The sequence below is a fragment of the Triturus cristatus genome, chromosome 10 (genome assembly GCF_964204655.1).
Source record: "Triturus cristatus chromosome 10, aTriCri1.1, whole genome shotgun sequence".
Classification (NCBI taxonomy): Eukaryota; Metazoa; Chordata; class Amphibia; order Caudata; family Salamandridae; genus Triturus; species Triturus cristatus.
Genome location: NC_140593.1, coordinates 1109086573 through 1109099630, shown reverse-complemented (window position 1 = coordinate 1109099630; position 13058 = coordinate 1109086573). Strand labels below are relative to the sequence as shown.

At 42.0% G+C, this 13058-nt stretch overlaps 1 protein-coding gene across 3 annotated transcripts in view; it reads left to right on the top strand.

Moving 5' to 3' along the window:
* Nucleotides 1-10439, top strand: part of TRRAP (transformation/transcription domain associated protein) — a 1075110-nt gene extending 1064671 nt beyond the window's left edge. For all 3 annotated transcript variants that reach the window (XM_085629333.1, XM_085629332.1, XM_085629331.1), the window contains one exon: nucleotides 9021-10439. In XM_085629333.1, the coding sequence (XP_085485459.1) occupies nucleotides 9021-9305 (285 nt within the window). In that variant the 3' untranslated portion in view covers nucleotides 9306-10439. The remainder of the gene's footprint in view (nucleotides 1-9020) is intronic.
* Nucleotides 10440-13058: the final 2619 nt, after the last annotated feature.

Here is a 13058-nt window from a genome sequence, read left to right as displayed (position 1 = left end):
AGCTCTACATGCCAAGAACAGATTCATACTGGTAAGTAGCATTTTCCTTCTTTCTTCAGCCATCTAGGAGAATCAGGCATTCGGGTGGATACCTGTACGACTTACCTTGCAGCCAGTTGGCATCTATAGGGACTGGTCAGATGAGTCCTGTCTGACTCTGAATAAGAGAGTGCTACGAAAATTAACTAGACTGCTACCTGGTATCCTTTTGTCACATTAGGTTTACCATGATGAGTTGCAGTTCCAGCTGGGTTCTGTCCGGTAAATGCAAGGTACCGCTGACAACTCACTCTACCTCTGTTACCATGTTACGACTAAATTCCCTGTAACATTTTTATTAGTACTTTTTCTGCTCATATATGGTCTATAGGCTGACAAAACTCTGCTGTTGGGCAAACTTTATGCTTTTACATTGACCGACAAAGGGCTCTTCAGGTCCATAGACCAACTGTTTGTGACAAACTGTAAAGTTTCAGGGCAGTGATGCTGTCCAAGTTGTCCACGGCCACCGTTGCTTGATGGGACAACGACTGCTGTTCTTATCTGAGACCAGACCTTGCACTTCACCAGAAATTAAGGTGTGTTCAGTTTCATTATTCATGCACAGCCTATCAGAGAGGTATGTTTGGCAGCTACAAGGCCTACTCTGTATGCATTTTGCAGCTGTTATACTGTATATGCTTCGTGATAAAGTAACAATGCACATGTGAAGCAGGATGTTCTGAGAAACATGATTGGTTGATTGACGCCTTTTATAGAGAGCTAACAGCTACTTCCAAAGAAGTGTCCTGTGCTAAAGGGGAAAGGAAAAAAACTGCTTAGAATTAGGTTGTCTGATGCTTCTTACTCCTCTGCCCTTTCTTTAATCTGGGCTGTGGAATTTACCTGCCTCTTATAAGAGGGAGAAAGTGCTAGCATGTGAGACCCAGTTACTGTTATGGGGACTGTTACTGCTAGTTCTATCTGCTGTCCCCATTACCCTCCATGCAACCCAAACATCAGTAGACTCCTTTTTACCCAAAGTGACCTGACGATGATGCATTTGGGTGTGGATGCATATCTCAAACCACCTCATGCGTTATACCAGGTGTACATTCATTTGTAATCCTGCCACAAATGAGCAAATAATAAAATTTGATAATGGGACAGAGTCTGTGGACTGGAAACGGTGTAGTCACCATGAAAGTAGATTTGGATTAATCTTTCTGCGATATGTTCGAGAAGCTGGTTTTTAAGTGCATGAGAAGGAGCAGTGTGTGGCATTAGTTTTCCTGAGCACTAGTTTACCATGTTGGAAAACAGTGGGGAAGAGGTAGTGCCAATTTGCGCTGGGGTGTAGTAGAGGTGGTAGTATGCCTGAAGCCATATACAGATAAACAGGGTTGCTCATCACCAGTGGGCCTCCTTGATACTCACCTACATCTTGTGAATGGACAGTTCCAGTTCCCTAAATAAAATTAATAACCGCTGTGCAAAGGTTTACCAAACAGGATCTTAACATGTGGTTATTTTGTTTCTTGTTTGTTGCGGACTGTGGCTTAATTATCCTTAGATTTTAATTAGATCTCACTTTATGGAACATAACCGCCATGCCCTCTCACAGAGTAAGTGGCTTTTATCAACATTTTGTAGTTACTGGTATCTTTATCTTCCTTGATTAGGTTTCGGCTGAGAGAGCATATGGTGTCACTTGCAAAATGTTTTTGTTATCTATAAAATAAAATAAAAATAAAAAAGGCTTTAAGCCCGCCCATTACTTCCCATTGGTTGGTTTCATCATCACTCCAATTTTTTTGTTCTCATTGATCAGCGGTATCCTGTTTAATTTTTAGGTTGAACCTGGGCAGCGCATGTGCTGCTCTGAGAGGCTTGCTGTATTCAGTATATGGGCTATTGGGGACTTTAGACACGGCCACCGCTTTTGGTTGGAGAGTTGGGCTGCTTTTTAAAATACCTTTTCTCTGGTTGGTTATTATTATGCATCTGTTCCGCCTTTCGGAGCTTGGTTCCCTCCCAATGGACATCACCAATTGATTCTTTAGGTTGGCCAGCTCTGGCCATCTCCTGACTCCTCACTCACACACCCTACCCCCCCCCCCTCCCCTCACACGCAAATGCAGCATCCATCCATGTCGTTATCTGGAGGGTGGAACATTTAGACCCTTTTCTTCAGGCCACTGGTTTTTAATTTGTTTATTTGTTGTATGTACACAATACCTTTGCATCGTGTTCCGGCTCATGGTCGAATTCAGTTTTTAAATTACTGTTAGCGTGTGATTCCACGTCGCCAGGGGTCCATCATGGGGACAAGTTTGGACTTTAACTTGCTGATGATACATTCTCAGTTCACTTTAACTGAATCGGTAGCAGTAAAATATTCGATTGCACTGGGCTATAAAATAAAGTAGACTGCAAACGTTATGCTTTACTTATATTTAGTAATTATTTTACATAATACAAATTGTTCCATGTGGGTGAGCAAATCGTTGTTTTACTTTTTGCATTATGGTACTTGTACAGTGCCTGAACTAGGACTGCAGTAGTACAGGTACTCACTATTCGGAATAATTGAAAAGTACCGGCACCCCCACCCCCGTGCGAAGTATATGTGTTAATTTAATGTACTGCTTTCTAACAGGAATTTCACAGCTACAACTAGCAGAATGCTAAAACGAACCAGGCTTAAATGAGCAACACACAGCTGCCATAGGACAACTGAGTTCTACGCATAAAGAAAGCGGCTAGTAAACTGCAAATACAGTGCAATCTTACGATGTAAAGGTGCTTTGGTATAATTCCTCCCTCCCCTCCACTCATCTCTCAAATCCCTCCCGCCCTCCATACATACATTCTAATGGAACATTGTAGGACTATTTCTAAATAAATGAAAGTACATTAAAGATCAGGACCTAGTAGCTACATTCTAAAAAGCGTCCTTTTTTGCAGCCACCTGCCTTAAACAAATCATGTTACGCATTACAACGGATGTAGACAAACCATCCTTCCCGAGCATGTGTGCCGCGTGCATTTAGCATAGCTTCTAAATGGCTGTCCCCTTTTCACACGCGACACATCAGCTAACTAGAGCATTCTCACCCCAGAGAACCCTGTGTATAGCCAACCACACTTTGCATTTTTAGGACTTGCAGTTTAACGTTTTTGTTCTATCTCCCGAAACAAAGTGCTGTTGGCTAAAAAGTAAGTGGAAGGTATTGCGTCACACGGGGCTTGAGGGCAGTGTTTATCCATCACTTAGAGCGAGTGGGTAGGCACAGTACAAGTGAGTGAGAATGACATTTGTTGAGCACAATACTCACTGAAATACATCTGTGTTTTCAAAACCTACAAGCGATGCTTAAACACAGACTTTGTACTTACAGTATTTGCTTACGAGCAGCAAGGCTGGCAGTAACTGCGCCTCTTTTACTGCCAGCCTTGCTTCTCGTAAGCAAGGACTGTAAGTACAAAGTGCGTGTTTATGCACCGCTTGCAGGTTTTCAAAACGTATAAATAAAAGGCATTGTCCTTTACATTGCCAATAGCTCAAACTCTCACAAATGCGAGACCTATTGCATTGCAAATGCTTGTTGTTGTGGCGCTACCAGGTAGCTTTCGTAGAATTGTAGCTTCATCTTCTTTAGCTTCAATATTTGTTACACCGATCATCACATGAGACACAGAATGTACTTGATAAGTGTCTACTGCTGTGCTGCCTGGTGTGATTCACGCAGCACAGCAGGAGCTAATGAGGGGTGAATCAGCCTCTACCCAGCCCATCTCACAAGGCAGGGATCACAAGCCAGAACTTGGAACAAAGCATGGAGGGTAAATCCTTTAAATGCCATGCAGCAGGATTTGTACAATATTTCTGTACAGTATATATTTCGAGGTTTTTGTGTGTGTGTGTGTGTATGTTTGTGTGTGTATGTATATGTGTGTGTGTGTATATATATATATATATATATATATATATATATATATATATATATATATATATATATATATATATATATATATTCCAGCGTCGTTTCCACCAGAGCTTGCCGAACACACGGCGGGTGCATCCAAAATTGCAGGGGGTGGAGACCTGTTTTGTTACACAACAACTACAAAAGAGGAGGTGCACTCACAAGGTATTGTGAAGAGGCTTTTAATACTCGCATACACATTTCAGCATTCGCCTTCGTCAGTGCGTTTAAAAGCCATCCTTCTTGCCACAGCGAGAGACCTTTTGAACCAATGTATGGCCTGATTGGTTGGATTTCGGCCAATGGGAGGACTCCTTTTCACGTGGTATTATACCGTATTTCAATGCAATTTAGGTACTAATTAACCTTTTAGACCAATGTCAGATTATGTGAAACAATGTCCCGGTTAATGCCACTCATGTCCTGCCATATAGGTATTTTAGGAAATTATTCTCACTCTCGCTGTGTCACATCGCCTCTCGCCTGCCGCTGGATCTTGGCTGTTGGCTTGCTGCGGGTGTCCGTCAAATGGCGAGGCACTCCTGGCTTTGAATAAGTCACAACCTTTTTGATCGGCAGAGCCTCAAAGCGGCGATTCTGGCAGCCCAATTAAATTCCAGCGTCGTTTCCACCAGAGCTTGCCGAACACACGGCGGGTGCATCCAAAATTACAGGGGGTGGAGACCTGTTTTGTTACACAACAACTACAAAAGAGAAGGTGCACTCACGAGGTATTGTGAAGAGGCTTTTAATATTCGCATACGCGTTTCAGCATTCGCCTTCGTCAGTGCGTTTAAAAGCCATCCTTCTTGCCACAGCGAGAGACCTTTTGAACCAATATATATATTTCCATTCCTCCGTCACCAACATCCATTCCACAAGATGGAGATGGACCCAGATTTTAGTGCATAATCAAAGATTTATTTTCGAATGCCCTGCACCATCGCCATTACGCGTTTCAGCCTCGCGGAGGCCTTGATCACATGATACGCCAATGGAGAGTTTTTTCCTTCTTTTAAAGTGCTAGTGCGCAAAACCTTGTGTTTGAACCACTCCCACATGAATTGATGGACATAGAAAACAGATTGTCCTTGTACTAGTAATATGTTCCCATTAATCGGCAAAAAACAACGCAATACAGTACAGTGATAAATATCAGTGTGCAAAATAGCGCTGAACTCGGTAAATACATACATAAATATATAAATAAATATATACATATTCATAGATAAAATCATAGCATTGATAAAATACCATAAAAATGCTAAAAAATCCTCAGCTAAAACGTTACATCATTAAAACCATTTAACCTCATAGCGTTGGCAGCATAATTGCGAATCCACTCTATTTCAAGGGTACACAGTTAAACAAATATAGCTTGGTTGTCATCAATTCAGTTTAGGCTTAAATGCCGCATGATAATATCAACAACTCTAGGGAACATAAACAGAGTTATTGCAACAGTGAGAACTCATTACATGCACAAGATTCTTATTTGTAGCTTCATCTTCTTTAGCTTCAATATTTGTTGCAGTCTCACTATCAGACAGCTTTCGGAGGATGTTGGGTTGACCTTCTTTAAACTTGACACACTTGAGTCTTTCAATCTGATGCTATTTCTCTTTTCATTGCTCTTCGGGACAGCCTTTGCACTTTGATATGGTTTGATTAATAGTTTCTGGTCTGTGCCCCCTCCTTAGACCTGCTGCTTGTGGGTAGGAGACAGGGCAGTGGTGTATTTATATTGGCACCATGAACAAAACCTTACAGTTTTCCGTGTAACACACTGGCTGCGCTTGCAAGACCACTGGCCCCAGTCACAATAGTGGGAGGGATAGGGTGACTAGACAGATTAGCTCCGACAGTCTCGCTTTTTCAAAGAATGTCCCTGAGTCCCAACACATTTTGCGATAATATGCGATAATCGGGTGAGCACGCACATCTTCACAGTGCTGTGCAGGCTCACGTTTACACCGATCATCTCGTGAGACACAGAGTGTACTTGATAAGTGTCGCCTGGTGTGATTCACGCAGCACAGCAGGAGATAATGAGGGGTGAATCAGCCTCTACCCAGCCCATCCCACAAGGCAGGGATCACAAGCCAGCCCTTGGAACAAAGCATGGAGGGGAAATCCTTTAAATGCCATGCAGCAGGATTTTTACATTATTTCTGTACAGTATATATTTCGAGGTTTTTGTATGTGTATGTGTATGTTTGTGTGTGTATGTATGTGTATATATATATATATATATATATATATATATATATATATATATATATATATATACATGCACTCAAACCACTCTCAGTACTACCTTTCGGCGAACTGACAGAAACGGACCACCAGGACAAGTCAATGGCAAGGTTCTTTTATTATTCTTTGTTCCTCATCTTATGACGCGTTTCGGGCATCAAGTGCCCTTGATCACATAAGGAGCTTGCAGTACGCCATCTTTTTTATATATGCTTTGTGAAAAGGAACACACCTCTATAGTAATAAACAGTGAAGAAACACTTCCTTTTGTTACATGCTACAATTCATTGCAAAGTGCCTCGATAATCAAAAGACAGACTTCAACTCATTTGATCGCACACCTGATGAACATTACCATTCGCATTTGTTGTGGCGCGTATTTTCAATAAATATTTTAAGATATATTAAATATTTAGAAAAACAATAAAGTTTCAAAATTAAATAAAACATGTATAAATAATTTAAAGTATACACATTATCACACTCCAACAAATGTAAACATAGCGAAATCGTGTGCAAAACGTCTGCTTTTGGAAAACATATAACTGCTTAAATGCATTTTATTCTTCCAATTTGATTTTGTTAATATCAGCATAATACTAATTTTCAAAGCACGTATTTATACAAGAAAAGAAAGTGCCTCGTGCAATTCTGTGCAAATAATTCCTGAGTGTTATTAAAAATTTCTAAAATGCTTCATGCATATCAAATAATTATAAAAATAACACCAGGGAAAAATATAATCATAAACCATATAAAATTCAGTACATATATACACCAATTGGGTCCAATTACAGCGCGCTGTCACGGTCGATGCCGGCGCTTGGGTCAGAACCATGCCCCGCATTAATCTCTCCCCAACAAGTTCATATGCCCCACTCCAGGAGTTGCTTTTGTTTATATATATTTATATAAACACACTATCACTTAGGCGTTTTGACTCTACAAGTCTTGATCACCCTTGACTCCTAGAGTGCGGTGTATGAACTTGTTGGGGATATATATCTATATATGTGTGTATGTATATAAAAATAATAAACGTTAAGTTTCTCGTGTCGGCCACAAAAATCAAATTGGTCGCACTCCAGGATTTGCTTTTCAAAGATTTATTAACAGGCGACGCGTTTCGACTAAACGGTCTTTATTACAGCATATATATACGTAATTCATATTGTCATTGTAGTCATTCAGAGACAGTGCCAGCATGTAGTCCTGTGTCTATGGCCCTCCCGTTTTTGGGGAGGGGGTCAGTAAATCCGGCCATCCTAGAGCATCTGTTGCTGCCCAGCAGCATGATGTTAACAAATATGCTGCTTACAGTGATCACAAACTTCCAGAAGGCCTCGATTTTTAACACCTTGGTGGTCTCTAAATCCTGTGGTGGACCGCCCCATGACTGCTGTAGATGTGAAAAATAAAGATGAGGCCTGGTTTTTCACGCCTACAGAAAGCAACATTTTGAACACTGTTTCTTTTCCATTATAAAACGAATGTATTTGATACCATTGTGTTCTCTTTCCTCCGTGTGGTTGTACAATTTTGTGCATGTTCCATATGTTTCCATTCATTGTCTGTCTGGCAGATCATGCGTGCCTTGTTATAACAACAACACCCTCTGTTGTTGTTGAATGTAAGGGAGAATTTGGCATACAGTGTTAATCGTATGCGTCTGCTTCTTAAATTTGTAGCTTAAGTGCAATATACTCTTACTTGTATGTGCCTTTTGCTGTTCTGTCACCATGGTGTGGTATTTGTTTTTCTCTCAATGTGCTTACGCAGACCAAGGTGTGTTGTGCTGCCCTCGCGGTGTATGCCCTACGACCCACTGCCTTTCCTGACATGCCGCAGAAAAAAACAAGCATTCGCGAAGCCAGTAGGTGTCACCTACTATCGCTATTGGCTTTGACAATGTTTTTTAGTCATGTTGTACAGCAGCTTTGCTAAAAAAACAAGTCAATAGCTCTTGTAAGTGAGAGGCGCGACCTATTGCTTTTGCCAATGCTTGTTTTTTTATCTGTGACTACTTGTTTGTATTGAAAGTCGATCCCGAATAGTTGTCTCTAAATAACTTTTATTTGAACTAAGCTTAGTATCCGGGCATTTTATCTTTCGTTGTCTTTTATTTTTTTTATATGCTCAAATTGTTGTGTTTTTATAATTTTACTTGTTTTAAGACTTTTATTGAAAGCCATTCAATAAAATCTTGTAACCCAGCCTTGTTTTGCTGTACCTCGATGTTGCCTTACTTGAAATCCTAAATCCCTAATCTAGGGTTCTCCTTTGTATTATATCTTCGGTTTGGTAATATTCCAGTGGAAATTAAGCTCCTGTTTTTTTTTTTTTTTTTTTCTTTTTTAGCAGTGCACATTTTAATACTGAAGGTATTGGGAAAACTGTCTTTTGATTGGTCATCTCTAGTATTGCACTGTCACTCGAGTGTCGATTTAAACATTGCACCAATTTGCGAAATACCAAATTTGAGTTCCGGAAAAATATGAACATCTGATTCATAACAAAAAATCATTGATAAGTCGAACCTTTTAGTATTGATCCTTAGTCAATTATTATTTGAATAAAACACATTTGCCTAAAAAGTAAGATTAACTTAATTTATTTTTTAGAATTTATATACCAGTGTTTCTTGATACACTTGAATTTTAAATCCCTTATTTTTCTTTACAAAAAATGACTAATTATGTTGCCATAGTGGCATTAGTATGCAACCTACTTCGGTGAATTCCTCCGCAGTCTCTTGACTCCCAATTTGGACCTAATTGCTCCGTTTTCTTCTCGCAGGTTGATGGCATCCTGAAGACAGTGCTACGGGATGAAATCATTGCTTGGCACAAGAAAACACAAGAGGACACCTCCTCGCCTCTGTCGGCAGCTGGACAGCCGGAGAACATGGACAGTCAGCAGCTCGTGTCATTGGTCCAGAAGGCTGTGACCGCCATAATGACGCGCCTCCATAACCTCGCGCAGTTTGAAGGAGGGGAGAGCAAGGTCAACACCCTAGTGGCTGCAGCCAATAGCTTGGACAATTTATGTCGCATGGACCCCGCCTGGCACCCTTGGCTGTAACTGGAAATGCGTTTTGTACATATATATGTGCGTTACCCGCTGCTCTGTGGTTGGAAACGATGTACAGTTTGAGATGTAAAGCAGAAGAATTTCTAGAAGTTAATGGCTGACTTATGAACTGCCGTTTACTTCATTCTATGTTTTAATCATGTTTACATCGGCGATGCAGTATTTGTATGTTTAACCTCTTCGATGCCGATGACGGAACGGTTCCGTCATGCACGCCGGTTGGGCTGTGCTTATGACGGAACCGTTCCGTCATGGCCCCGCCCGCGCTCAGGTCTTTCAGCACTGCGCGGGAATCCACGCAGCGCTGAAGAGGCTAGTTATGTTTGGGTACTGTATACACAGAATTGTATAGGTGTATTCAAGCAAGGCATTTAAATATATAGAGGGAGGGTCAGTCATGGAATATGTACAGAATAATTATTTGTTTTCAGTGCTTTTGATGTATGTTTAGTGACCAGGAATAAGACAAGTGAACGTTTTTAAAGCTTTTTAAAGTGGTTGTCCACTTGTTTCATTATTTCACATTGCAAACCTAGGGTACGTTTTCTTCCTTAAGCAAAGGTTAAGGTAGTCAATGACTTGTAAAGCTGTGAAATTTTTGTTAAGACGAAACACACCTTCAACTTGCTATGTACATAAAATGTAGTAGAATGCAGAAAAGGGCACTTTCTTATTTTTTTTTTATTTAAACAGAAACGATTATGAAGAGTTATGCTTTATTTCGCACACAAGGGTTTTACAGATGTTACCAGTTTTTCAAAGCTTTTTTTTTTTTTTTACAACGTTTCAATATATCTATGTAAAAAAGAATAATAGGAGAAAGAAAATCGTCGCTTGTAAGCATTTCCGTCTTTGAATGTAACTGGTGAAATGCAAAACCAGTAATTCATATTACGTTTGTGAATATTTTTAATGATGACCTTTTGTAACCAGTAGAATGTAAAATTTGTCGTCGAAGTAGAATCTTAAAAAAAGAAAGTTCCTTTTTGTGCAATGTACAGATTTTTTTTCGTTGAAAGTTTTCTTACTGTCATTTGTTTTTGTTTACTTTTTTTATAGCCAGTCTTGGAAACACATAAAAAGCTTTTGTACAGTGATTTTCAAAATAAATATTTTGTAAAACGATTTTTGAGCAGCCTTCAGTGGTATTAGGCGGGAAATGCGAAGGTCCTGCTCTGGCTATAATTAACTAAGTCGATTCCAAGATTTACTAACCGTTCATCCATGGTATCAAACCCCGTCGTCTCTGTGATCTCGTTGCTTCCCTGGTGGGCATCAGTTTGCTGTAGGATTGCTTCTGGGTTTTCTTCCCATGCTATAGCATCTGAGATCCTGCAAGGAATTTTCAAAGAGGTGCTTTAGGTCTTAGCCTACACAGAATGCATCACAAAGGTATCAGGGTACCTTCACTTAAGAACTACTGGGCTTAATCTTTAAACTGCATAAAACATTTTCAGCGAAACCGTGCTTCTTCGTAGGTACATAACTAAATGTGGTGGAATATTTGGTTACTGATGAGTAGCCGCACCCTGCATGTAACACACCCAGTTTTCCTAGAGTACCAAGCAGCCCAGTCCTCCCACATTAAGTTCATTCCTAAAAAGTAGTGCTTGACCCCTGTAGCATAGACTCAATTAATTTAGTTGTTAATTGTACCTTGGTGTACTCCCCTTTGATGTGCAGACACTCTCACTTGTCATGCGCAGACACTCTCACTTCTCATGCACAGCCGCTCTCACTTCTCATGCACAGCCGCTCTCACTTCTCATGCACAGCCGCTCTCACTTCTCATGCACAGCCGCTCTCACTTCTCATGCACAGCCGCTCTCACTTCTCATGCACAACCGCTCTCACTTCTCATGCACAGCCGCTCTCACTTCTCATGCACAGCCGCTCTCACTTCTCATGCTCAGCCTGTCTCATGCGCAGCCGCTTTCACTTCTCATGCGCGGCCGCTTTCACTTCTCATGCGCGGCCGCTTTCACTTCTCATGCGCGGCCGCTTTCACTTCTCATGCGCGGCCGCTTTCACTTCTCATGCGCGGCCGCTTTCACTTCTCATGCGCGGCCGCTTTCACTTCAAATGCGCGGCCGCTTTCGCTTCCCATGCGCGGCCGCTCTCGCTTCCCATTCGCGGCCGCTCTCGCTTCCCATTCGCGGCCGCTCTCGCTTCCCATGCGGGCCGCTCTCGCTTCCCATGCGCGGCCGATCTCGCTTCCCATGCGCGGCCGCTCTCGCTTCCCATGCGTGGCCGCTCGCTTCCCATGCGCGGCCACTCACTTTTCATGAATAGATACTGACAAGTTCCCTTTTATCCATTGATCAGTGTGGAACGAAACTGATTGCTTTATTTCTATATTTTTTCTCCCCTCTTTCTCTTCTCTCTAGTTAAGCCAGCCCATACTGCTTCATTCTCATTTTATGTCATGTACAAGGTGCCACAAGCAGTAGCATGTACCACGAGGACATTGACAAAACATAACAAGCTAGAGATTAACTAGATGAGATGCTATCTACCGTTAAATATTTATGAAAGCAGTTAAGCGGTCTGCATTTCTTATTGCAATGTATGTTCTTTCAGTGCAAGCTTGAAGATCTGGAGCGGACTACAGATGCTGATGTCAGGCAGTAAGTTGTTACGGCAGAGTGGGCCTAGCGGATGAAAGGCTGCCACTCTTAACAAGGACATGCTGCTCCATATGCAGCCAGCATGTGAGGGGGATGAATGGAGGTGACTAGTATGAAAGGGACAGATTGTTAATTGTAAACAAGTAATTTATATAATGCCATTCTTGCCATTTAGCCATCCTACTCACGATAAGTAAATGTGTGAGTGGTTTGGCAGAAATGAATACAATCAAAGAGCACAATTTTGGAATATTGACTAACTTCCTACTGCCGCCGTTGTCGAGTTGTTCGAGTTGGATGGACGCCGGCTCCCTCCCCTGTACGTTTGGGCTGAGGAGAGAAGAATCGCTGAGAAGACAGACGGGGACTCCCAAGCGCCGACAGCAGGGTTGAGAATGACGCCGGCTTTACTGGGATTTCACCGCTAACGGGCTAACCAGTTCTACCGCTTCGGGGGCGATACACGAGCTACTGTGGCTGTAACTGAGTAAGCTGAGAGGCTGGGCGAGCTGAGCATATTGCTGCGTGCTGTGACGGTTGGGCAGATTAAGATAGCCCTGTTTTTTGTGGTTTATTACTGGATGAGCGTGATGTGCAAGGTGTAATACGAACCCCCCCGACTTTTTTTCTTTTTCTTCTTTTTTTTGAGCTAAGCAAGAGACCTTAAAAGACTCTAAAAGGCTTATAAAACTACATACATTTGTAATAAGGATAAGGAAGTTGCTACAATGCTCTCTCATGCTTATGCTCTCATGCTCTGGATATGGTATATAATCCAGTTCTCAGTGATAAGGCGGGCCAGATTTGCTAGCCGCATTTGTTTTGTTTATCGCCACACCTCCTGCTGTTGCCATTTTCTGCCCAGGGGGCTGCTGACATCTGCCGCCACCTGCCACTTGTCACAAACGGTCCAGGGGGGCCCGCAACCTCCTGCTTGCTGTGCGTGGTGCACAGACCACCACGTCATCGTAGAGGCGCCAGGAGGTGCTTCAAAAGCAGCCGCGGGCTCCCGCGAAGCCCGGGCCAAGGGTGCGCCCGTCTGCGACCAGAAGAGACTGGGCTGGGCCAGGTTATTTCCATCTGGTACACCGGACACGCACTGATTTTTACTTGGTTT